This window comes from Tenebrio molitor, chromosome 5 (genome assembly GCF_963966145.1).
Source record: "Tenebrio molitor chromosome 5, icTenMoli1.1, whole genome shotgun sequence".
NCBI lineage: Eukaryota > Metazoa > Arthropoda > Insecta > Coleoptera > Tenebrionidae > Tenebrio > Tenebrio molitor.
Genome location: NC_091050.1, coordinates 10056010 through 10080557, shown reverse-complemented (window position 1 = coordinate 10080557; position 24548 = coordinate 10056010). Strand labels below are relative to the sequence as shown.

General features: G+C 38.2%; 2 protein-coding genes across 16 annotated transcripts in view; one reads left to right on the top strand and one right to left on the bottom strand.

Annotated features, from left to right (window-relative positions):
• Positions 1–703: 703 nt before the first annotated feature.
• On the top strand, positions 704–16555 carry Nha1 (Na[+]/H[+] hydrogen antiporter 1). 3 transcript variants are annotated; one of them, XM_069048035.1, is made up of 6 exons: positions 704–861; positions 10708–10956; positions 14235–14346; positions 14606–14980; positions 15028–15904; positions 15956–16555. In XM_069048035.1, the coding sequence occupies exons 1-6, from the start codon at positions 822–824 to the stop codon at positions 16271–16273; spliced, it is 1971 nt and encodes a 656-aa protein (XP_068904136.1). In that variant the 5' UTR covers positions 704–821; the 3' UTR covers positions 16274–16555. The 3 variants fall into 3 exon arrangements, with proteins under 3 accessions (XP_068904136.1, XP_068904137.1, XP_068904138.1); XM_069048036.1 differs by lacking the exon at positions 704–861 and adding an exon at positions 5701–6053; XM_069048037.1 differs by lacking the exon at positions 704–861 and adding an exon at positions 9130–9263.
• Positions 16556–17436: 881 nt separating this feature from the next.
• Positions 17437–24548, bottom strand: part of Ca-beta (Ca2+-channel-protein-beta-subunit) — a 109191-nt gene continuing 102079 nt past the window's right edge. For 6 of the 13 annotated variants that reach the window (XM_069048045.1, XM_069048048.1, XM_069048055.1 and 3 more), the window contains 9 exons: positions 23554–23670; positions 21331–21450; positions 21069–21279; positions 20416–20647; positions 20100–20364; positions 19882–20049; positions 19718–19829; positions 19523–19561; positions 17437–18721 (listed from right to left, as the gene is read on the bottom strand). In XM_069048045.1, coding sequence (XP_068904146.1) covers positions 18489–18721; positions 19523–19561; positions 19718–19829; positions 19882–20049; positions 20100–20364; positions 20416–20647; positions 21069–21279; positions 21331–21450; positions 23554–23670 — 1497 coding nt within the window. In that variant the 3' untranslated portion in view covers positions 17437–18488. Of the gene's footprint in view, positions 18722–19094; positions 19169–19522; positions 19562–19717; positions 19830–19881; positions 20050–20099; positions 20365–20415; positions 20648–21068; positions 21280–21330; positions 21451–23553; positions 23671–24100; positions 24144–24548 lie in introns of those variants that run through there. The other 7 variants (XM_069048046.1, XM_069048052.1, XM_069048051.1 and 4 more) reach the window with 5 other exon arrangements.

The window sequence follows — 24548 nt, the reverse complement described above, 5'->3', positions numbered from 1 at the left end:
GCAACTGCTTCGGGACCGATCTTGCGCGACCATCTGGCTACAAGTCAAGGACAGTCGGATTTCGTCTTGAAAATGATTCCTCGACATGGACATATGTTTCGCCACTCCTGAAGCCAATAGAGATGCAGATTTCGTTAATCTTGGTCACCTCAAGCAACTGCTTCAGGACCAATCTTGTACAACCAGTTGACTACAAAAGTCAACGGAAATCTGATTTCGTCTTGAAAATCATCCCTCGAGGAGCAAAATGTGGCAGATTTTGCTCCTTCCAAAAGCAATAGATTTCGAGGTCAAGGTTTCGCTGCCTCAAGCAACCGCTGCAGGACCGATCTTGTACCACCTGCCCACAAAATGTCCTACTGTTTGCTCGTATGTTAAGATGGTGGTTCTAATAAACGCGCCTTTTAAGTCGAAACACTTTGTGTCAATATTTTGCAAACTAGTTGAGTAGTTTGGATTGCTTTGCGTACTCTGGTCCAAGGTCGCGCTAATTGTTCTAAGTGGGCCATTCAGTAGCCCTTATCACCTGGGATCTAATCGATAAATATTGATCCAGACGCAGGATCAGCGATCGTCTCCGTCCTTTGTCTAGGAGGAGTCACGTGGACCGCCCGGTCGCCTTTGTGCCTCGAATAAACGCGAATTTCCGACTTGAATAACATGGTTATAAACGAGTCTTTTATTAATTGTCCACTACAGCTACATTTAGGGTGTAGGACGTTGCAGTCGGCAGTCAAATCTGTCATATTGCGCAGCTTCGGATCGGGAAAAGAGCGGCATGAGGCGTCGGGTCGGGTCTCGCTGAGTGTCCTCCAACCCTGATGAAGCCCCCACGAATCCGAATTTTTCGGGTTAAATCAAGTAAGTTTCATGTCGGTTCATCCGCATCTGTTTTGCTGATTATTTATCTATTGTACCAATAGAACCTGGATAGTTTTTCGACCGCGTCCGGACGTCATATAATACATTTTTTCTCAAATTGTTGGATAAATACGTAAACGCGGTGGTGCTGGCAATTAGCGTTCGTTAAAGTTGGTGTCATTTTCATGTGGGTAAACTCGCCAAATTGCGCTAATCGCTGTCACGTTAAACATTTTTTCAATAGTTGTGTACACTAATAATTCGTTCGGGAAATATTGTAACAGAGCTGTAGGGTTTTTTTCCTGCAGGAACGACGCATCCTGACCTAGTTTGCTTTTGTTGCATTTTTTTCCTAGCTAGATGGAGATTGCACAACGCAACATTTTCAGACATTAATTCCATTATAATTTGTTTAGCGTTTGGCAAATAGCAGTAAATAGCTGTCAGTAGCACAGTAGCAGTGTTTAATTGTTTTATCAACAAGTGGTTTGTTAATACGAAGGAAAATACGATGATTGAGGCCAATATTTACATTCGTTACGCTGAAGTAAGAGTAATTATAAACCTCAAAGACAGTGTCCATTTCGATCTGTTTTATTTTTCTTGGATAATCGTGATTGTAAACACGGGAAATTTTTATAGGAAATTACTAATAGATTAGAAGAATTACGATCGATTTAGATGTAATCTGTATCACGATGATCTTATAATCATTGTTATCCCAACGATTCAGTAAACATTTGTTAATGTCTAATAATTGATCCAAACGGATTTATCTAATTCCTATCTAATTCACGTGAATTCTATTATTTGTAAAATGTTTTTTGTAATATCTAAACTATAATCCACCTTTACAGCATTTTGCCATCCAAATTTTTCCAATCCAAAATTTAAATGTTTTTATAAAAATCCCTCTAAAAAAATAGGACGTTGCTTTAGTATTTACTATTTTTCAAGAGATTTTATTAAAATAAATTTTGGCGAAAACTCGTTAATATTCTTTGTTTTTGAGTTTTGAATTAAATAGTTTTAACAACATTTTAATGTTTAGCTAAATAGTAAAAAAGTACATTGGTCTCATGTGAAGTGTGTATTAAGTGTGTATTTTTATTTAAAAAATTAAATTAACACAATTTACTGTTGTATTTAAAGAATTGGTCACACTTTTCCATTTATCTACTAATGAGACTCTAAAAACTCACAAACATAATTAATTATGGACAAAGCAAAAAAAAAAGATTTTCCACAGTGATTCATATTGTTGTACATAAAAAAAAATAAACAAAAATGCAATGAACTGGTATATTTTAATAATTTTTGGATTTAACATTTTAACCCTTGCCTACCAGAAATATGTATATATTTTCCGTGCTTTCCTAAAACTGGGTCAAAATTGACCCAACTTTTTTTTAATCTCGGAATTGTATGGAGGATTATCGTATAGAAAATATAATACAATTCAAATAGTTTTTTATTCATAGAAAAACTCATAACAAAAGAAAAATGAACCAAGTCATAGAAAAACTTATAACTAAATTTTCTGGTCATCCTCAGAATGTCTTTTCTTCACATAATGAGTGGTTACTGTATACGAATTTATTGCTAATTTTGCACTTGTTTGCGTATTACTTCGAACCCTACAACCGGGTCAAAGATGACCCGGGTGACAAAAATGGTAGACAATTTCTTCTCTGGGCATACATTAAAGTGTACTTTGGGAATAGCTAGAAGGACTAGTTATAAAAAAATGTTCTAAAAAATAAATCGAAAAAAACATCTTCTGGGTCATTTTTGACCCACTTTCGGGAATGCAAGGATTAATAAAATACTAGGGATAGTCGGCTGAAGCACTCCAGGTAATTCACTTAATTCGCAATAATTGTAGAGTCCGGGGCTAGCAGGACCTGAAAGCTCCCGGCGCAATCTGAGTTTTCTAGTTAATCCCGCAGGTTCAGAAAACATTCCACTCGATCAAAATCGCGCTCATTTAATCGACAGTAATTGTGTTAATTGCTCCGGATTAAGTTTCGTTGGCTGGCCCAGGCCCGACTTATTACGACTATCATAATCGAATTATGTGGCAAAATTGCGCACTTCTGTGCAATAAAATTAATCACATAAAATATTTTATAGTTTAAACGAGACATGACGAAATTCCTAGTATCTAGCAAAAATATTTATGTGAATCAGTCATTTTTTTAGAAATATCAAAATGCCGCGTCATTTAGACAACAATACAAAAATGTTTTCAAATGTGTTATCAATTACAATATACCCGTATCATTTAAATTTATCCTCAAAGCTGGCGTTGAAGACTCGATTGTGAACGCACCACTCGTCAGTCTGCAGAGTAAAAATACAACGCAAAAAGTGAGGTTAGATTTAAACAGCTGATCCGTGATCTGTAATCCATGGTGCGTTCACAAGCGACTCTTCAAGGCCTACTTCGAGGATAAATAAAATGAACACCCGATACAACTAAAATATTGTGAAAAAAAAACATAAGACTTGTACTTTATTTTACTGCACCACATTGCACATTAAAAAAAAATAAATAAAAATGCGATGAGCTGGAAAATATGTTTTTATTTTAATTATTTTTGGATTTCATTTTAATAAAATACACTTTGCGGGTTATGTTTATTTATATAAATTGTTAAAAATATAGTTGTAACAATTTTGCTTTTTATATAAACCGTCTAATTGGTAACGGTAAATATTCCAAAATTTTTAAATAAATAATTATTTTTGTTAGATTAATTTTGGAAGTTCTACTTAGTACGCACTTGAAATTAAAAACAATTAATTTAAATATGGCGGAAATGTTTGACCTTTAAAATTGTTGCTGCATAAAACAATACAAATTAAAAAGACAATTCCTGAGACAATAAAAATGAATACAACGTGAGGTCAAAATACTGAATAACTTTATAATCGCTTAAAATGGGTTTAACAAAATTGTTAAAAGAGCGTTTTTTGTCTACACTCCTAAAAATGTGTTATCTAGTAAGCCCATTTGGCATTTTACAATATTCTTACGTCTTCAAGAACATGAAATGAGAGATTTTCTAAAACGAAAACATACAGTTAGTGTCTGGCATTCTGTGTCGTGTGTGTCGTGCATTATCTTGGTGAAAAAAGACTTACTAGAAAAGGAATTGTAACAGGTTTCGACATACGATTTGCGTAACAGCAGAGATTTTATTAGATCAGAGCATAAAAAAAGATGTATGGGACCACTCACATGAAAAAACCAAGATTTAAGACATTATTGATTAATAAAGATGCAAAATGTGACTCAATCTTGTCAGATAATTAAGCGAAAAAGACTTAATCGCCGAAACCCTATTAGACCGAGTGATTCAATCCCCGAAAACACAACATGGGCGGAGTCTAGCTTGACACACTTGACAGTAAACACTCTAGATTAGTATTAGAATTAATACTAATTAATAAACTGTCACTAATAAATTTTTTTCGCGTTCCATTTTTAATTAACTTTTCAACATGAACAGCAAAGGAGTAGTAATAGGAACAGATCGCATTAACGGAACTTATAAATTATTGATAAAATATAAAAATACTTCTTTACCAATTATGGAGTGACACTATTTATTCAATTTGTGTCGCAACAGCTGCAATTAATCGTTATCAAATCATTTCATTAGTGGAAGTGCATTCCGATTTAAACGCGCAGTCGGTGTGCATCCTGCTTTATTCTATTTTTGCAACAAACATTAGGTACCTATCTAAGGTCAATCGAACACTATCAGATTTTAATTAACCTGTTGGCAGAAAAATTTTACATAAGTCCGACATGTGTAACAACTTGTTTCCAAATCGCAAACACTTATTTTATCTTATTTTCTATCAGATAAGCATCAGACCTAACAGAAAAACAGAACATTTAGTGTTGTCGCATTGGTGGACGACTCGCCCAAAAGTGATTTTAATTAGTTCGTAAATAAAATATAATTTGCAGGGTACATGACATTTACTGTTAACGCTCCAGTTCCCCGCAATTATTTTTATTTCTCAGAGTAAAAAGTCGTGTACGTGCGTGAATAAATGGTGTCTCTGCAGGATCCAGACCTTTACCTCGGATCACCTTTAGGAGATTGCGCGATTTACCCAAATTTCCAGCACTAAACCGTCCGTTTTATGGAAAATGTTCTTGTTTATTGAGACGCTTAATCGGTCCCATTAGGTAAAATACTTTATTTTAAGTGGTCGAGGCCGTCGCGAGCGTTTCCAAAAACTGCGAACTTTCGACGATCATTTATTTTTGCCGTGTTACTGACAATTCCGACGGAACGTATAATTAGCCTGAGAGATCTCTCTCGCCCTAGACCCACTTCTAGACAAATTCAAATTTTCTTTCATCGAAAATAATTAAACGGTTTATCAGATAAGTGACCTGTCTCTACTAGTAACATTAATGGCAAATATCTCTGATTTTATGAGTCTTTTTGAAAGTTGTAATTTTACGAAAAAAAAAAGCCGCCGAAACCGGTTAATTAAAAAAGAATCCTACTTTCCATTATAAGAATGTATTTTGCATTTGAATATCCAAGCCTCACAGTCTGACAGATAGATCACGGCCATAAAAAAAAATTGGATGAAGTAAATCATAAGAGCGGAGGCTCGCGGTGTTCTTGCGTTTGTTCTGGTGCGACGCCGCCACCGGCATGGCTAATTATCGAATTATGGCAATGGCAGTTCAATAACACGTGTCGGGGCGTCACGTGCGCCATTTTCAAAAACAAGACGAAGAGACATCCCCATAATGCGATCTGCCACACATGCCAATAACAATTAACGATTGCAGCCACAAAGCCGTGACGTAACCAGCACACAATCAAATCGACAGCACAGGTAGACTCGTATAGGTTAATCCATCTAATTCGTGCGAGTGCAAGTTTAACGTTACCACTATGATATATAAGGTAGCGCATGCCATCCTGCCATTCATTTCAGTGAACAATACGAAAAGTGAAACTTTGCACCGCCGGTATGTGCAATTGTGAAAAAGCAGCCGAAAGAGGAACGAACAATACGCGCTTGTGTCACAAAACTCAATAAGCGTCGATTATTAAAGACTGTGGGAATTTTCGGTGCCGCAGGATTATAACCTACCAGTGCATGTGCTAGGGATAGTCGTGTCGGTATGACTTTCAGCTGAAACACTCCAGGTAATTCACTTTATTCGCAATTGTAGGGGCCGGCGCTCCTGAAAGCTCCCGCCGCGGTTTCAGTTAATCCCGCAGGTTCCGAAAACATTCGACTCGCTCAGAATCGCCTCTTTAACGAAATAAATTCGCGGTGATTGTGTTAATTGCGCCGGATTAAGTCTCAGGACCGAATTATTACGACTATCATAATCGAATTATGTGGCAATTTTGAGTATGTCGAAAAGTGGTAATTGAGGGCCATAACTTGCTCTAATGGGCGGGAGCATCCTCTTTAAATCACCAAACGAGCCATATTTCATCGTCACACCGGATTAAATATTAAAATGAATCTCCACAATTATTCGATTTCCGATTAGACATTTCCGCAAAGACATTGAAGTGTCCGCCGAGAAAATTGTCAACAATTAGTGTCGACCGTTTTGAAACTCACGTTCCTAAAAGTGTACGAATTGTTTTCCGCCCTTTGCTAAAAATAGACCCCCAATCAATTCCAATGGAGCCCTCCAACAATCACTTATTAATGTTCTAAGACAGTCGAGTGGCACTTGCCGATAAAATCTCGATTTGAATAAATTGTCTGTTGCGAAAGCGATAATCTAGCGATAATCTTATCGAGCGTCGATTTCGGGAGTAAATCATGTTGAGGTTGACACCTAATCAGAAATTATTGTTTTATTGAATCTTAACAAATACATCAAGGAAACTTATCGGCCGTCACCTCATAAAAACCTCCCGGGATGATTTATCGAGCCATTAATTTCCGCCCGGTGCAGGTGGCCCCGACCGAGCTTTTCCCAGCTTTCTACCAGGACCGGTGCATCCAAAAAGGGCTAACAGGTGTCTCCGCTGCACTGGAGTTTCCGCGCTTCCGGTCATTTTTATTGGTGGAAATCTGAGTCTTGGTGTCGGTTCATTCGGTGTAATTAGCGCAACGGACGCGTCTGAGAGGGTGTCATTATTTCATAAAGGACGCCCACGGTTGAGAAATTGAGATTATGGCGGCGTTTTTATAATTTATTGAAATCAATATGCCAGAAAAAACTTGATCCATTTTCGTATCTCATTTGTAATAAAATAGAAATTAGTGCTAATGAAATGTTAAATTAATATTAATATTCACCTGTTATGGCGAGCGATAACGCATTCGATTTGGAAACGACACATAAATCCAATGTATGTAATTTTTTTATAGTATTGCACGAGATGTGTAATGAGAGATAATTTTCGGATAATATGTCCATTCATACATACAAAACAATTTTCCATTGTTCAGGACTATACTTATTTAATCTATCTTTAAATTGTTGTTTTTGTTTCTGGTAACTTAATTTACAATTACTGCAATTTAGGGTCATACGTCTGTTACCTCTTGGCAAGTTAGTTATTCATTCCATCTAGGGCTCACAAATTAATTTACAAATTGCCATAACTGCAACCGAGGAGAGTTTTAAAATGCGTTTGTGAATTAATATTGCCAAAAACATTATGTCCTAATTTGTATCAGTTAACTACAGTAGTAAGTAAATAGATTTTTTATTATTTAATCCCGAGTACAATAAACGCGATAAGTTCTGAAATAGATAAATTATAAAAAATAATAAAAACAAAAGTGTAAGATATTACTAAAACGTGGTAAGAAGTTAAGAGCATCTGACAGCGAAGACTAGACTAGAGGTGTTGTATTCTCTCATGGGTTATGACCTTGGAAATATCTGCGCAAAGGCGGAGAAATAAATCAATGAAAAATCTGTAAATGAAAACTGAAAACGTCGACGTAGACGAGAGAGAGACGAAACTAGTAGCGCCTACTTGAGACCGATTTTCGTCGTTTCCACAGATATGACTCATAGCCCATAAGAAAATCCAAGACCTTCAACAGCAGAAAATGTATTTGAAATTACTGCAATTTCAAATTACTTCCAGGAAGTGAATTTAAAATGAATTATTATTGTATTGGGTCTATTGATTGGACGTTTTTCTGTTTTATATACAGGATGTGATACATTGTTGTTTTCAGAATTAAAATCTCTATCAGAATTACTAAAAAAAAGTATGTGATCCCATTTAAAAAAAAATATTTTGACAGTTTAGTCTTGAAGCCCTTGGAGCTATACGTGAATTTATTAAGCCGTTTTGTAGCCTATTAACAACCATTTAATTTGGTGTATAGATAATTAAAATCCTCCGATAAATAAGGGAGCTATGGACTCGTCTTTTTTTTTTGGGGACACTCTGTATTATGTATTTGGAAAAGTGATGCTCACATAAATTGCGCTGCCGAGAAATAAATATTCGTCTTCAAATAATTATTGTTGTCTCTCGTAAGAATATTCTTAATTGACTATTGTTGATTCTTAAATTCGTAAAAACGGTTTTGGGTCACATCACAGAAAGATAAAGTATTCTGATACGCAAAAAACAAATTTAATTTACCTTCAAAAAATTAAGAACAAAATTAATTTAATCTAACTGTGTCTGCCAATTAATTAAAGTTAATTAAAATACAAATGATCAGTAATTATGATCTTAAGTTTTAATACTAGCATACAAATGGGTCTAAAAATTTTAATAACCCATTTATCGGAGCTACTTACAAGCTATTACACTTAGAGGGACTAACTGGTCTTTTCTATCATTTTGGAACCGTTGCTCTCGTTATCAAATTTTGTAAATTTTTTGGGAGAATTAGATTTAGCCAAAAAGCAGTGATGAACCAAGAAAAACCCACAAAGAAGGGTCCAGCTTGCATTTTGAGATGATCGAATTTTTATTTCGTGTAGAATTCTTTTCTTAGAAGAACGACAAACTTGTATTCTTTATTTTTTAAAATCTAAGAGGTTAAAATGGATTTTACAGCTTGAGAGCAGCTCAAAAATGTTTGGTTTTCGAGTCTCGGATGCGGAAAGTAAAAGAATTTGTCTGGAAATCATTAGAAGATGCATTTTTGAAACTTGGAATTTGTCATTTTCCTCAAAAATGTTTTAAGGTCCTGTTAAACAGCTTATCTCTATGCCGATTCAAATTTCACTTAAAAATAACAGCCGTTGATTAAATCCATAACAAGCTATTGTCCTGGAGGAAATTTGCAATAAAAACATTTTATTAACATAATCGTTATATTATATGAATTTGAATTTTATCCGAGCAGCATTAGTTGGCGTGCGTCAGGTGAAAAGGTTAAAACAAAATTTATGATCATTTTTAATTAAGGTAAGTGTCCAAAACCTTAGTCTTAATCACCAATTGCTACTAAGATAATAATTTAAATTTTATGCAAACGCATTTACGTGAACACTTGATGAATATAATGTGAGGTCATTTAGATTAGATTATTTTTAAAACTTGCACCTTAGTTAAATATTAGGGTCACCACTATTAACCATTATATAATAAAAATTTATGTAACATGGTAAACGACAACATTATATCGAAAAAATGTAATTAATTTATTATAGAAAAATTCCCAAATATTTTCGGACGCAACAACAAGCTGTGACAGTCGAGAAGAACTAACAGAACTCAGTTCTTCTCCGCCTGCTGGCCATCACTTCATCGCTTCTTTTTTTTCGACAGCCAATCGTCGTCTCAGCCATCTGTCACAATAAATCTGAAATACCGGTGATCCTCACAAATTTTTAAAACTGTCCAGCAGGTGCAATTTTCCTGAAAGTAGTTGTTTTGGTTCAAGTTGTTTGACCCGGTTGCACAATCAGTAGTTTTGCATCAGATCTCCGTGCCACAAATGAAATCGCACGATTTTTACGTTGCATTATGACGTCAGAAGTTGATTACCCAAAATAATGCCCTATTAATCTAAATATATGTTTAAATTAATTGACACCAAATTACGGAAGCAGGGCCGGCGTTAGGCCCAACCAAATCGAGCTCTCACGAAAGTTCCTTTTTTTACTTTGCATACAAAAATGTTTCATTTAATAAATGATGAGATGAGGAAATGAAGCAACGAGAATTATATTTTTTGTCATTTTATTTCCCCGCCTGGAGTTCGCAGAGGGGCCCTAATTTAATCCTGTTCTCATTCGGGCTTAATTCAGTGGCCACGATGAATTAAATCATTTGCTGGTGCTATTACCGTGTGCTCTCTCTTTGACTCCATCTGGACAACAATGCAAACAGCAACGTAACTAGACTGTAACTATTTTTGTCCAATGTCTTTGTCATCTTTGTAGAGCACTCAGTACAATGTATTTGCATTAAACAAAATCCGCTTTCAAGACCTGTCTGTGAAAACAACAAATGTCCGACTAACGGATGTGATCGTTGACACCTATGCAAGCAGAAACCATGAATGATTAAAAATTGCGTGAGAATCGTGTGTTATTGTATCGGCGGGAATAATTGCGGTGATCCTTGAGACTCGACGAAGACCTCCTCGACTTGTGCTTTGTCCCATTTAAAAGAAAATCGTGCACTTATTCCATAAGTGATTCATGTAGCGAAAGACACTTTCTGCGCCCATAAATGGTGCTAACGGACATCCTTTCTACAGTTTACGTGTCTCAAAACTTACACTCATGAATCACAAGTCGAAGAGTCCAGGAGAAACGACAGTGACGATATCTCTGGAAGTGTTCATGCAATATTAATGAACGGTTTCTAGAGAAATTATCGTTAATAATTTATGTTGTTGCAGACATGTCAGTGGACCAAGATCCGATAGTTTCTACTGAACCGTCGCCGACTTCCCACCTAGAAGTTCCACATAATCGCAGAGTTAGCATAGTTGAAGGTCTCCACGGACACGACAATCTAGCTTTTGAGTCTCCGAGGAGTCGGAAGGTCTCCGCGAACTCCGACCATGCGGAGTTTGGACCTGTTAGGAAAAAGAGCATTCTGCATAATTCGCACAACGCGGAGAATCTTAGTTTGTCGGGACATAGTGGTAAGGAGACGGTTGCAGCTTCTTCGATTCATTTTGCTAACTAGACACGTTTGCTGTACGGTTGCGTGACCAAATTTGTACCGGTGGGAATAACTAATGCAATTAATACGTGACTTATCATGAAATCTAAAAGTTTAATTCTGCCACGGGTCAAGAAACACGACGGACTGCAAGCAGTAAAAGGAAGGAATCTTCACATTTGCTAAAATTACATTTTTGAACTCACTACATTCAAAATAACATTTCACAACCGCATAGTAGTGCGCGAAATCGATGTTCGCGCACTAGTGCTTCAAAATCATCCAAAAAAACATTCGTCTTTTTGATCATTCTGAAAATACATAATTTGACTTGATAACAATAAATTCTACGAAACACCATTTCTCCAATTTGGATGATGAAAATTTCGAAAAAGTGAAAATAAGTCGCTATTAATTGACACTTGATTGACACTTTGGCGCATGGATAAGCGCCATCCTATTCACAAACAATATACGACAAATCAGACATAATGTTCCTTTTACGAACTTCGATGCGAAAAGACGTAATCGGCACATTCGCATAAATGAAGCACTGGCTCCTTCGTCGCTCGTGCTTCAAATAATGCGCGCATCCGCGAAAAATGTTTTTTCGCACTCATTTCGTAAATAACTGTTTCTATCGAGGAGTGGTGTTTAAAAAACTTGGTAAAAACTTATGGATTCAAAAATTTAGGCGAGCGAATACGAATTTTTTTTTGAAAATTGTTACAATCTTTTTTTTAATGGTAGCCAATTTGTGAAGTTATTTTGGTCCCAAACCCAACAAAAAAATTACGAACTACCAGTTTCAGCACATAAAACTCCATTTTTGCTCCTAATAACGCAATATAACGGGTGTTTTTTTTTAATTTGGCGTCGAAGTAGGCGTTGAACTGTCGATTGTGAACGCACTATACAGGTTACGGATCACGGATCAGCTGTTTAAATCTTACGCTTTTACGCGAGTGGTGCGATCTCAATCGACTCTCCAACGCCTACTTCGACGCTAAATTTTAAAAAACACCCTTTACTATTTTGGCAAATTATCAATTGTCAATTGTTATAATTTAATACAACTTTTTTCAAATTATTTGTTTAAATTAAAAAATACGACTTCTTTTAATTTCTGGTTCTAATTCTTTTAATTCTATCAAACCTACTACTACATCATAATTAACTCCTAATTAGTTCTAAATGACCTTAGTTCCTTAATAGTGTTACGAGATACTTATCTCTACAATTTAAATTCTGTTCTGGTTCTTGCTCCTTCATTTAAGAATCCTGCGGTTGGTTAATTTTTTTCTTCTTCATCATACTCAAAAAAACGAACATGATTTATATATTTTTTAATAACAATTTACTCAAAATATAAACTTTGGATTTAGAGAAATTCCATTCAAAAAAAATATAAATAAATCACAACATCTTAATTGTCCTAGATCATTTATAGGTAATTATTGCTGTTACATTTTTACTTCTCAAGCTCAAAAAGCTTGTGTTGTGGAATTTTCTTTTACTCGAATTTCAGTGATGAACTCTCGTTGTTTTTCTTCCTTCAGAGAACCTTCTTCTTTTTCTTCTTCTTTACAATCCCACTTCTGACACCAGTGTTACAGAATTTTCTTTTAATCGTGACGATAAAACAAAGCATTTATTTGACTTAAGTTAATTTAATTCGAAAAATAATATTGCAAGACAAACTCTAATAATAATTTCTAGATTTGGCCTTATATGTATATTATGTGTGAACAAAGAGAGTGAATACATAATAACAAAACAAAGAAACTGGACTTTCAAGGGTCAAAATGGCATCACATGAAAGAAATATACAAATAATTTGAAAGCTGCAATCTCTGTGTAAATATGATATAAATACCGTTCACTTTTTTTGGCATAATGGGAGATTAAGATTTATTTTTTTAACGTTGGACACACTGCTTGATTTCCGTCACTAAAGTGCCTGACATGCGGATCTATCAAAATGAACATAAGATGTTTCCTGCGATGTCTAAGTATTCTTCTATTGCAAACTAGTAAAACTGACAACAATGCACTAGGCGTTAACTCTATTTATAACCTCAAACTTAGAAAAACGTACCCTAATTCAACAGACAGCTTTATTAGCAAATTAAATGCAAAATTTCCATGGCCTCCCATTATGCCAAAACAACGTAAATGCATTTTAGTCACCAAAATAGAATTAATCTAAAGTATAGTATTTCAACTAAATCTACAAAAAAAGAATGAATTAGCATTAGATAATAGCATTCCAAACTAAACTTGTTTCTGAAAAAAATATGTTCTAATATAATTAAATAAAATATTTCTGAAGCAATATTAATGTTTCTACAGGTTTCATTTTCTTAACGATTTCAAATAAAAAAGTGTGAAATGTGAATAAATATTTTAACATTTGTCATTGATTCATTAAATAACTTATTAAGTAAGAATAAGTAACTTAGTAAATTGATTATCTTTTTAATTGTGCTATCTGCTACTTCAGCATATAAACAATAATAAAAGAAAAACTTTTTTCTGAAAGAAACTCGTTTTATAAAAAGCTGTCAAATATTTAAAAAATCAACATAAATGCAAGCAGTTAAATAAAACGTAATTATCTTCTTGCGGGAACAGCCACATTTGACATACAGAATTTAACTTTTTAAATTGTACTTCAAATTGTTTTAGATAAATCTAAGATAAGATCATTCAGTATCTTCAAAACATCTATGTTCACATCTCTCAAACAAAAACCAAAAAAAAAAATACAAAATTTTTGGTTTTTAAGGATTACTTTTCCAATTTTTTATTTTGAAGGTTTTGAGAAGTTGAAAACACATAACTTCCGGTGGAACACGTGTTCCGCTGAAAAACAACATACTTTGGTGACCTTCCTTTGCCACCATTCCAACAAAATCCAGAAAGGCCCGAGCAACTTCTCATCAAAGTTTTGTAACATCTGATACGATTTATCTAAAACCGTTCTTGTCTTGTTATTGTTGACCACAATTGCGCCACTAAAAATATTTTATTCGCCTTGGCTAATTGCCTCGTTATAATGTTTTCTAACAATGCAGACACCAACCCACAATTAGGTTTTTTTCTGAATTCCTTGACACGTGCAAAAAGCACCTAGGTGTCGATACTGTCATTTTGCGGCGACTTTTTTGCCTTCAGTCGAGGTAAACAAATGTGCACGTGAAGAGACAGCACCACCCGGTAGAAGAATGTTCGATCATGTAGAGGTTATATTTACAGATAGCGGTCGGCAGATCAATGGGGACCTAAGGGCCAAAAAGCATTCCGTCACCGAGTCGATGCACTCCAAGACAAGGTTCTCCGATGTGGGCGACGACGAAGGCGATGACAGGTCAGTGTGACAAACCAGGCAAAATGCTTCACTCGAAATGGCGATTTTAATAACGATTTATTATTCAGTTAGTGCACTTCAATGTGTGGTTGTTTGTGACGGCTCTGTTAGCGTGTTTATTCACTTGTTGTACCCACGTTCCAAATTGCCGACAATTACACACAAAATCCTTGCTATTTGTTTTATTTATTCGCCGTTTATTGTTTGCGGACTGTAAAACAGACGATAATTAAAACGCGGTCGTTGTCGACTGTTGCAGGTCATGGTGGTATTTATTTTGCTTGAAATGCAGACAAGAAGAGACCCACCCCTCGTGGCAGCCGCCGCTCTGGCCCAAGATCTGCCCCTACCCCTTCTGCCCCACCTACAGACAGTTTTCCAGAATGGTGTCCCTCGCCCTGATCGGCACCCTCTCCTGGTGCATCCTCTACTCCATAGTGGGAGAAACTGCGGCTCCTGGAGGACACCTGTTCCAGCTCATCCTGCTCAGCATCTGCGCCCACTTCGGGGGCTGGCTCATGAGCCTGACCACTCTCCCAGCGCTGATCGGAATGCTGTTCACGGGTCTGATATTCCAAAACGTCGGTGTGGTGGACATCGATGAGTCATTCGCACACATCACCAAAGAATTACGGTAAATCGGCACCGCACCTGTCTCCCGGTCTGACCCATCTGTTCCAGGAACGTCGCATTGGTGATCATTCTGATCAGGGCGGGGCTAGACTTGGACCCCAACGCCCTCAAGAGGCTCAAGTTCACCGTGATCAAGCTAGGTCTGGGGCCTTGGTTCGTCGAGGCCGGAATCGTCGCGGTGCTGTCCCGTTTCTTCCTCGACCTCCCGTGGGACTACGCCCTGGTCATGGGGACCATCGTCGCGGCGGTGTCCCCAGCCGTGGTGGTCCCTTGCCTGTTCAGGCTCCGCTCGAAGGGCTACGGCGTCGCGAAGGGCATCCCGACGCTCATAATCGCGGTGGCGGGGATCGACGACGCCGTCTCCGTCGCCATCTTCGGCATCGTCAAGAGCATCATGTTCTCGAACGACTCGCTCACCTTTCAGATCCTCCAAGGCCCCATCTCGGTGCTAGGCGGGCTAGGTTTCGGCTTGCTCTGGGGGATCATCTGCAACTACGCCCCCGAGAGGCACGACCCCTTCATGGTGCCGCTCCGCATCCTCCTGCTCCTCATCGGAGGGATGATCTCCGTGTTCGGGAGCGAACTGATCGGCTACGGGGGCGCAGGCCCCCTCGGCTGCGTCGCCGCCGCTTTCGTCTCGCTCTACTGCTGGTCCCGGCAAGGCTGGGAGATCGAGGACAACCCCGCCGCCACGGCTTTCGAGATCTTCTGGATGATTTTCGAGCCCATCCTGTTCAGCATCACCGGGGCGCAAATCAAACTGGGAGAACTGGATGGCCAGATCGTCTCGATCGGCCTGGGGATTTTGATCGCCGGCGTGATCATCCGAATCGTGGTCACGGCCCTGTTGGGGATAGGCTGCAAGCTCAACCTCAAGGAAAAAATCTTCGTGTCGCTGGCGTGGATGTCGAAGGCTACAGTGCAGGTAGGTGCCAACACCTCCCGAAGGGATCGTTCGTAAAAGAGATTGTTCCAGGCCGCTCTGGGTCCGATCACGCTGGGGGTGGTGACCGACAACACCAAGGAACACGACTACGCCGAGAAAATCCTGATGATCTGCGTGCTCTCCATCATCCTGACGGCTCCAACCGGGGCGATTTTGATCACGTTGGGAGGACCGCGCCTGCTCACCAAGACCAAATTTCCCGAAGTACCTGAAGGGTGGCGAAGGAGTCATCGGCCATCTATTAGAGATATTAGTATTATTAATGAGGAAGAGGAGAAAGACGACGATGTCGAAGCATCGATTTCGACCACCGTGAGTCAGAAAGATTCGCCCAAGAGTGAGACCTGAAGAAAAGGGATATTATCTTATTAATGTAAGCCGCATAAAATCTTATATTCTATCGCTGAATGTATTTTACAAAAAGTATGTGTAAATAATTGTCCTTTTAATAGAGAATTTATGTACAAACAACGTAGAGAAACTATTTTAATATGATTATTTAAAAATTCGAACGTGTGAGTTTTAGATGGTGTGTTTTTAAAGAACATTGCAGGATCGATAGTCTTTGTATCCGTTTTTAAACAGAATGTTCGATTGCTGATATAATAAATTTATTACTTCTCGTTTTAATATATGTATTTTATTTAGAAAAAATGCACATCAATAGTGCCTTTCACCAGTATTCTTACATCCATATGGTTTGAATTGATACTTATATAAAAAGAAATCATAAATAACAGCAAGGCATTTAGATGAACGTACGAAATAAACTAAGATTATTTACAAATTGATGTACACAATTAAGTAAACTGGATTAACAAACATATCGACTAGCTATCCGATACAAATTGAAAAACAATAGTTATCAGTAGTATAGATTTTTCAATATTTAATAGCTATTTACAATGTATCAAATTTTAGCTCTTTATTTAAATATTAATTACTTATATTTTGAAATATCAATAGACTCATTCAATATCAACAGCATATGAAACCTTGTTATAAGTATTTTAACTCTAATTACAATAAAATATTTGAAAGAAACCCGGGTCCTAGGTACACTAGCGAAAGAAACTGCAACTAGCAGAGTCTCAAGTCCGAGGAACGATCAACGCACTGACTTAATGATTAAGTATTGTCGGTTTGCGACTGTGCTAGGGCCGAGTGCAAAACCTAAAAGGATTCACAGATCTACTACTATACAAATATTTTGTTTGTGTAGTGAAATTGGTCAGTGATATTTACCACTATAGTGGCACATGCAGTTTCGAAATGTACAATTTATAAAGCCTATTTATTTTCAGTTTTCTCATCACCTACCCTTCCCTATCGAAAAGAAAAGTGTTTGTACAACTTCCTCTACCTCCTGACTCTAACTAAAGACGTTTTAGAATATGTCGTGGTGTCAAAATTCGGCTAAACTAACACTAAATCAGCGAAAACTGTTTGATTGTCATCAACATTATTTGTAATAATTGAAAAACGAACTGCGTAGGTGACAAAACACTGAAAACGTCCTAGTAATTTATTTAAAAAATATTACGTTATCTTATACGGTTTATTCATGAATTCGTAACTATTCTTCAAAAGCCTCGATGCCTCATGCATGTTTTCTACTCTCATAACATTTCTAACAGCAGTGCACAAACTTCAACTTGACTAGATTTTCTAGATTCAGTCAAATACTTGACGTTAATATCACGTAGGTATCATGAAACTATCAAATAAAAGCAACCAAAGGGTAACCACTCGGTCGGTACAGAGTATACTTTCCGTTAAAAGTATAATATCTCAGTTCTTTTTTAAGCTATTTTACAATATATAAAATACATAAATTTATACCGCTTTCAACAATATACCATTCCTTATAAACAAATTTAAAAATCCTAAGTATAGCTACAGTTTAAAGCTTGAATATTCTATGTCAATTATAGATTGATTAAAAATTGAGCTATTACTCAAATATGGCACCAAACTGGTCAAAATTTTTAATGTTTATAGTAAGAATTAATCACAATTACGGAACATCCCATTGAAGAATGCGTCAAAGATACTGCGAACTCGCTTTGTACACAATTTCAATAATTTAGGCCAAAATCTTAATTACATTATCTAAGATGGTTCATTCGTAGTATCTTTGATGTTTCCGGAAGTCATGACGATCCTCGAAGTCCATATCGGCAAACCTCTCCAACAGCTCCTTCCTGTAGTTCCTGCCCTCCTGCTTGCTCTTCTCGACCGTTTTCCTGTCGTCGACGTGTCTCCGATCTTCGAACCTGTGGTCTTCGGCGGCCCTGCTCCTCTCGCCGTACCTTCGATCCTCCTCCGACCTCCTCCTGTCGTCCAACCGGAGGTCCTCCATCCGCCTGTCGAGCCTGTCGTCCAACGGGAGGTCTTGCACGCGCCGTTCGAGCCTGTCGTCCAACCGCAAGGCTTCCATCCGCGGTTCGAGCCTGTCGTCCCTGTACTCTTTAGGAATCTGAGGTTTGTAAAATGTTTCGGCTCTGGGAGAAAGGTCATCATGAATTTCCTCTTCAATCGGCTGCTCCGTAGAAAGCCTCCACTATATGGCGTTGAGGGCGCGCCTCGAGGAGCCCCTGTGCGTGGGGTACTCCTCCTCCCTGGCCACTCTGTGGTCTCTCGGGGGTATCCGATCCCGGTAATCGTCACCTCCGTGGTGGGGTATCCCGTGGGTGTTCGCATGGGGGTAACCCTCTCTTTCGACGTAATCGTCATACTCACGGTCTCGGTCTACTCTCTGTCTAGTCCTCGCGTGCGCCGTATGAAATGTGGGTGCTGCCACACAAGAATTAACATCAGTACATCAAATCGGGCAAGATCGGTCAATCACAGGCAAAACATTCAAACTTGCAAACCTCCAAGACTTCTCCAAAACAAGTCAACTGTCACGTTCGTATTAGCCAAACTCAAATCGGTGAAAATCTAAAACTACTCAGTCACAAACTTACTTACAACAAACTGAATCAGCTCTAAGCAAATAAGTCAGTGGAGCCAGCGCGCCAAATTTTACCAGGACTCGGTGTGACTTCGCCTGATGTTAGACAGTGCAAGAATAGCAAAAGCGTAGCAGTTAAGTAGAATGTAGCGAAGCGATCGAAAAGAAAAAGAAAAGAAACAATATTAAAACCGTGCATAAAGACAACTGAACCTGCTTGAAAAGATTTGCATTTCTACATTAGTCTACATAATTAGTGGGAATCGGTGTCATTGACCCGGAAAAATCTGAAAAATAGTTAAAATAAAAAAGTAAAAGAGAAACTCTGATTCAACAACAGATTTATTTCATCATCACATTTCTTATATTGGACCCACGAGTTACACAGCTTATTATCATAATTCAGCAAAACTAAAATGTGTAATAACATGGTTCTCTGTAGCACTGACAATCAATTTATCACATAATGGAAGTTTGAAATGCAACTAAGCTAATTATGCCAGATACAATAATGAGAAACGACAACAGTTGATGCATAATTCAAGACAATCATGCAGTGGTTTATAAGAAAGAAAGTGATTCTAGAGAGTCTACTGAGTCCCAACTTTGCAACCCTATGTATCTAACACCTGCGTGACTACCTCTAGAATCATGAGAGTATCCGTATACATCATGGTGTGCTGCAAGAAAGTGGTCGGCTGTTAGTGGGTTAGTACGAGCTTAATCGCTAGATTAGAAATTAAATGAGTATCTCGAGCACCAAACTCCGGACTAGTCCGGAGTTGGGCACTCGACTGGAATTGTTCGATCGAGAGCAACAAAATAAAGAGACGCACCTGGTAGCGTGGGTCTGCCTTGGTCCCCACTGGGAGAAGCTTGCGGTGAAGCTCCCATCGGTCGCGGTACTGTGGAAACACTGATCTCGGGGTGCGTCGCCCTCCAGTACGCCTGCAACACACCCATGATCAACTCATTCGAAAGACCACTCCCGAGAATTTACTTCTAAATATTCGGCTATGTGTTCGCAGGCATCTTCCAGTTGGTTCTCGTCCAAGATCACGTCGAACATTTCGGTGGGGCATTGAGCTAATTTTTCTGATGCAACCATTTGTACATTTAGATGTCTCGCTTGACTTTTACCTCTAGATTTGATTAACCTTTGCAAAACCTACGACCACAAACTCTCTAAACTCGGAAAAACCATCCGGACGTTTTTACCTTAGGACTAGTTATTTTAAGATAGACAATACATGGAGCTAACGAAGTTTTGGCAAGTTGCGAAGGATGGTTTATAGTATCACAATCCAGCACCACGAGTTGTAAAGTAGTAGCAAGCTCGAATATTCTTTCGATTTCTGCTTGGACCTCTGACAGACAAGTCGATCGAGTCGTGTTGCGTTCCATAATCGCCCTCTTTGAAGGATTATTTAGGAGCGAACGTTTCGCCAAAGATATATCCGCCATTACTCTCGTGATTATAATTCTGGAAGCAAACGGGTTAGGTCGCGTCGCTCTACAAACTCCTTGTACGGACCTTCCTTCAAACCTATGTTTTAAAAAGTCAAATAAGGCTTTTTGCATCATATCTGTAACTTCGTATCCTTTTAACGAAGGACCCACTAGAACTACTGGCCTCATGGAGGGAACTACGTCGTAAGGAGCTGTCGCTTCTTGCTTCTTGAAGAACGGTTTCTTCTTCTCCTTGGCTGGAGGTGTCGTGAGCGACTTGGCCGAGCGAGCGTTGCCGACCGAGTCGGACTCGTCCCCTGCAACCGCCAATCAGAATCGTTTCTTGTCTTTGCACTACCCTATACAGAGTTAACTACACTCTAACAGCTACATTCGCTAGCTCTACTGCTACTTTCTAGTTGACAGGTGTTGGGAGAGCTGACAGGACGGAGGACAGGTCGGATCGGAGCGGACAGAAAGTCAGACAGTAGTTACAACAAAGTGTAAAATGCTGCAATAAAATAAACAAACAGGTAAAGAAATCGTGCCACCAAATAAAACCAACCAATAAAAGTAATAAAATTCGTTTCGGAATCTGTCGGTGGTGTCGTGTTTGTCTTGAAGAGTGTCGAATAAAAAAGTGTGACAACAGAAGACATTAATTGACCGAATCAAAACACCGAAAACACGAATACTAAAACATCAAAACCCGCTGCAGTGAGTGTGGATGGGACATACCAGGCGTGGGAGGAGTGCTACCTCTGGAAACATCGTTACCAGCGGCCCCTATATTAGAGCTGGAACTTGTTTTACTTGAGTAGAGTTTCGTAGTCCTCGACTGTGCTTGCTGCAATCGCAGATTTTCGAGCTTTACCGGAGAAGGAATGAACCCGATGTCGCAACCTTCCTTCACCAAACGACCTATCCACCAACTGTTGTCGTACTTTTCCTAAAAATTTATGCTAATCAGAACCAGTCCCCGCAACTCGCTCCTTCTCACCTTGATGTGTAAAAAATCCCTAACTTCGAACGAAATCGCGTATCCATGAACTGGCGAATCGTCGTCCAACGAACCGTCGTACGCTACGTTGGTTCTAACAGCAAATGCTACCGGTTTCGTCTAAAATTTAAAACCGGCCAATCAGATCATGTCCGTAAATTATGAACAGGCGGTCCCATTAAAAAGGTTTTATTACCCGCCTGCAACACCTAATTGCAACTAGTAACAGGATGTTTTTGTTTATTCGGTTGTGTTCACCTCGTCGGAACAACCTTTGCTCCACAAATAGATCAAAGAGCTTTTGATCAGCGACACGCTCAAATATTTATTAACTAGGGTAATTGTGCGATATTGGTGAACTCGAAACCGGCCATCGACGCACCAAACGACTGCTGAAAGGCGCCTGTCAAAACAATTGCAATTTTGCACCCGCGAGATGTTACACATCAAATCTTGTTTGTTTTTCCGAAGGCCACTTTAAACACAGAACTAATTTCCTGCTTTCCCGGATACTCGTTCCTTATGAAAATATGTGAGTGGGTTTAATTGCAACTACCACGTGTGCCAAAACATCTACACTTCCCATAGTTTCAAAATTAACATCAGAAAACCTTCAGATTGGAGCTTTGCACAGTTCACCTCTCGTCTCGGTATTCTACCAATTATGATCTAGGAATTTGAAGGAAAAAAAAATTTTTTTCTAGTAGCTTTTCTTAAATAATTTTCACATTATAGAGACATCTGAGTAGAAGGTATTTTTGTGCTTCGCCCAGTTGCTGCGACCTCGACTTCTTGTCGGTCTTCAGTCTCTGGGCGTAACACAAAAAGACTCACTTCTACTCTTAATGATATAATCTACTATTTTTTATTGTTTTCAACTGTCATAAATTCTCATTTTTCTCCTTTGTAAACTGCCTCCTAACTGCTCTAAAGCAAAAAATAGCAGATAACCATTCAAAGTGACATTTCTTGAAAAATTTGTCAAAACTGTCAAAAGCAAATGCGAAATCATTTTTAATAGATTTGGAAGCTTTGGGGACGTCGTTTCAAACAATAAAATTTTGTATGCAACTCGTTTCTGTGCAAATTGGGCTTTGCTAATTGCCCTCGAGGCCTTAAAATCCTCGCTACCCTCGTATTTCTATCTGGCCTCTCGGGCAATTAGAAAAGCCCAATTTACACAGAACCTCGTTGCATAAATAATTATTATTTTGGACCAATTACACTGACGACTACAAAATGATTTCGTTCCCTGATTTGTCATAAACAAAATTGGACTGAATCATGACAACAATTTTTGGGAATCATTTTTCGCAGATGTCCTTAATCGTTTATAACAAGTTTCATTGTAATTTTATTTGTTTGAAAAAAAAAATGTATATTATGGTAAAATATTAATAAAATCGTATATAAAAGGTGAACATAAAAAGTTTTATTTATATTAAAAAAAAATCCAAGAAGGATAAAATATTCTATTCTAGACCAGAGCACGTCTATAAAAGACTGTAGCTGTTACATAAGTGTATCTGAGCAAATCCTAGCACAAATAAACCATTAGTATGGTCTCTTTTGGGTATGGTTATTATTATTATTATTATTAGTAATATGTTAATGCATTGAGCCAGGGCCAAACATCCTCTTCACGTTATTTTTAAAATGCATAAACCTCAATAATACATAGTGTACAATTCTTTTTCCTCCATCCGATGTTTCAAAATATGTAGGTACTGGATGTGGAAAGAAAAGCAAACATTTTAACAGATTTTTATCTTCTGAGAGTGAACACAAGCCCAACTGTTTGAGTTTTATTTAACTTGAATAATAAATTTCTGCAAAAGATGTCCGTGTTTGCTTTTTCACTGTCAAAGAAACCCAAAAAAAAGCTCGAGGTCATCGGAAAATTAAATCAAAAACATCTAAAAATAATTTTAAAAGAACCCGAAATAAATTCTAACCCAGTGGGCTCTACGTGGAAGGTTAATGTCAAGTTTTGTAACGGTATATTTTGAAAAGAAATGTTCAAGGAATCGATCAGCTGCCTGCAGAGTTTTCATTTCTTGGACTTGCATAAACAGACAAATAGACTGGCGAACGGCCAGGACTGTGAAACATAATCCTTGTGTAAATTATGCCATCAGCTGACTGATCGTTGTCCTTTGGCTTCTATTTTGGATGTGGGAAAAACCGAAGAACCGGTGTTTCCCGGCCAAAATGTTTGCTCACCCTTGCCTTTTCCAACTGGCTAAGCGCTTGGCGTTCCTTCTCCCGTCGCAGCGTCTCTTTCTCCTCGTCCAGCGACAGATCCGAAGAAGGCTGAGAGTAGTTAGAATCAGCTGAGCCCTGCAAAGTACACGATCGTTCAGTTCTTCGACAGCAAAAGGAGGAAAGTTGATGGACTAGTCTAGCCAACCTAACTGGCATCTAATGAAGATGATAACGATGATAAATATGAACTCAACAGTATTAAAACAATGATAAAACTACACTATGATGGAATTATAACTCTAATTTTGTCGATGAGTGTGGAGTGTTGGCCTATTTACCTACGGGTATGTTATCAAGTGCTTATCTGTTATTAGAGAAAACTATTGCTGTGTAACTAAGCAGAACTAACCTCAATCAGCTAAGTCTAAAGCTACACTGGTTGCAGTTGCAACCGAAGTTGTCAAGATCCAAGAAGCGAGACAAACAGAGAGAGCAAAGCAGAGGAGAGAGAGGGTGCATCTAGAGAACTCATAACAGTGGACCATATACTTTTGTTATATCTTACCAGAGATGTGTACTTGGACATAGGTTAGTTGCGGTGCCACTGGCAAGCATGCGACAATATTACAAGGCTTCAGCCGACCAGTGACCCTCAAAATGTTACTTACTGATGCCTCTACAAGGTAACCAAAATTGAAAAGGCAATTAGTCGTTTTGATTACCCCGCACAACAGGTAACATTTAAGGGACACATTAAAGACAAACATGTAACAATTTGACACAGAATGGGACCGCTTTCGGACTGGAAGTTTCCCCGTAATAATCGAATAAATTACGCTGCAGGTCCCGCTAATTGCCCTCCCTGACACCAGACGAAAGTGCGCCAAAGTTGCGGAAAACTAATTTAAAGCCATGAACTTTTTCGACGTATAATTAGACACGAAGCTCAGTTTTTATGGTCTTTGAGCAAACTAAATATGTATTTACTGCACAGCGATGGTCGGAACTTTGCA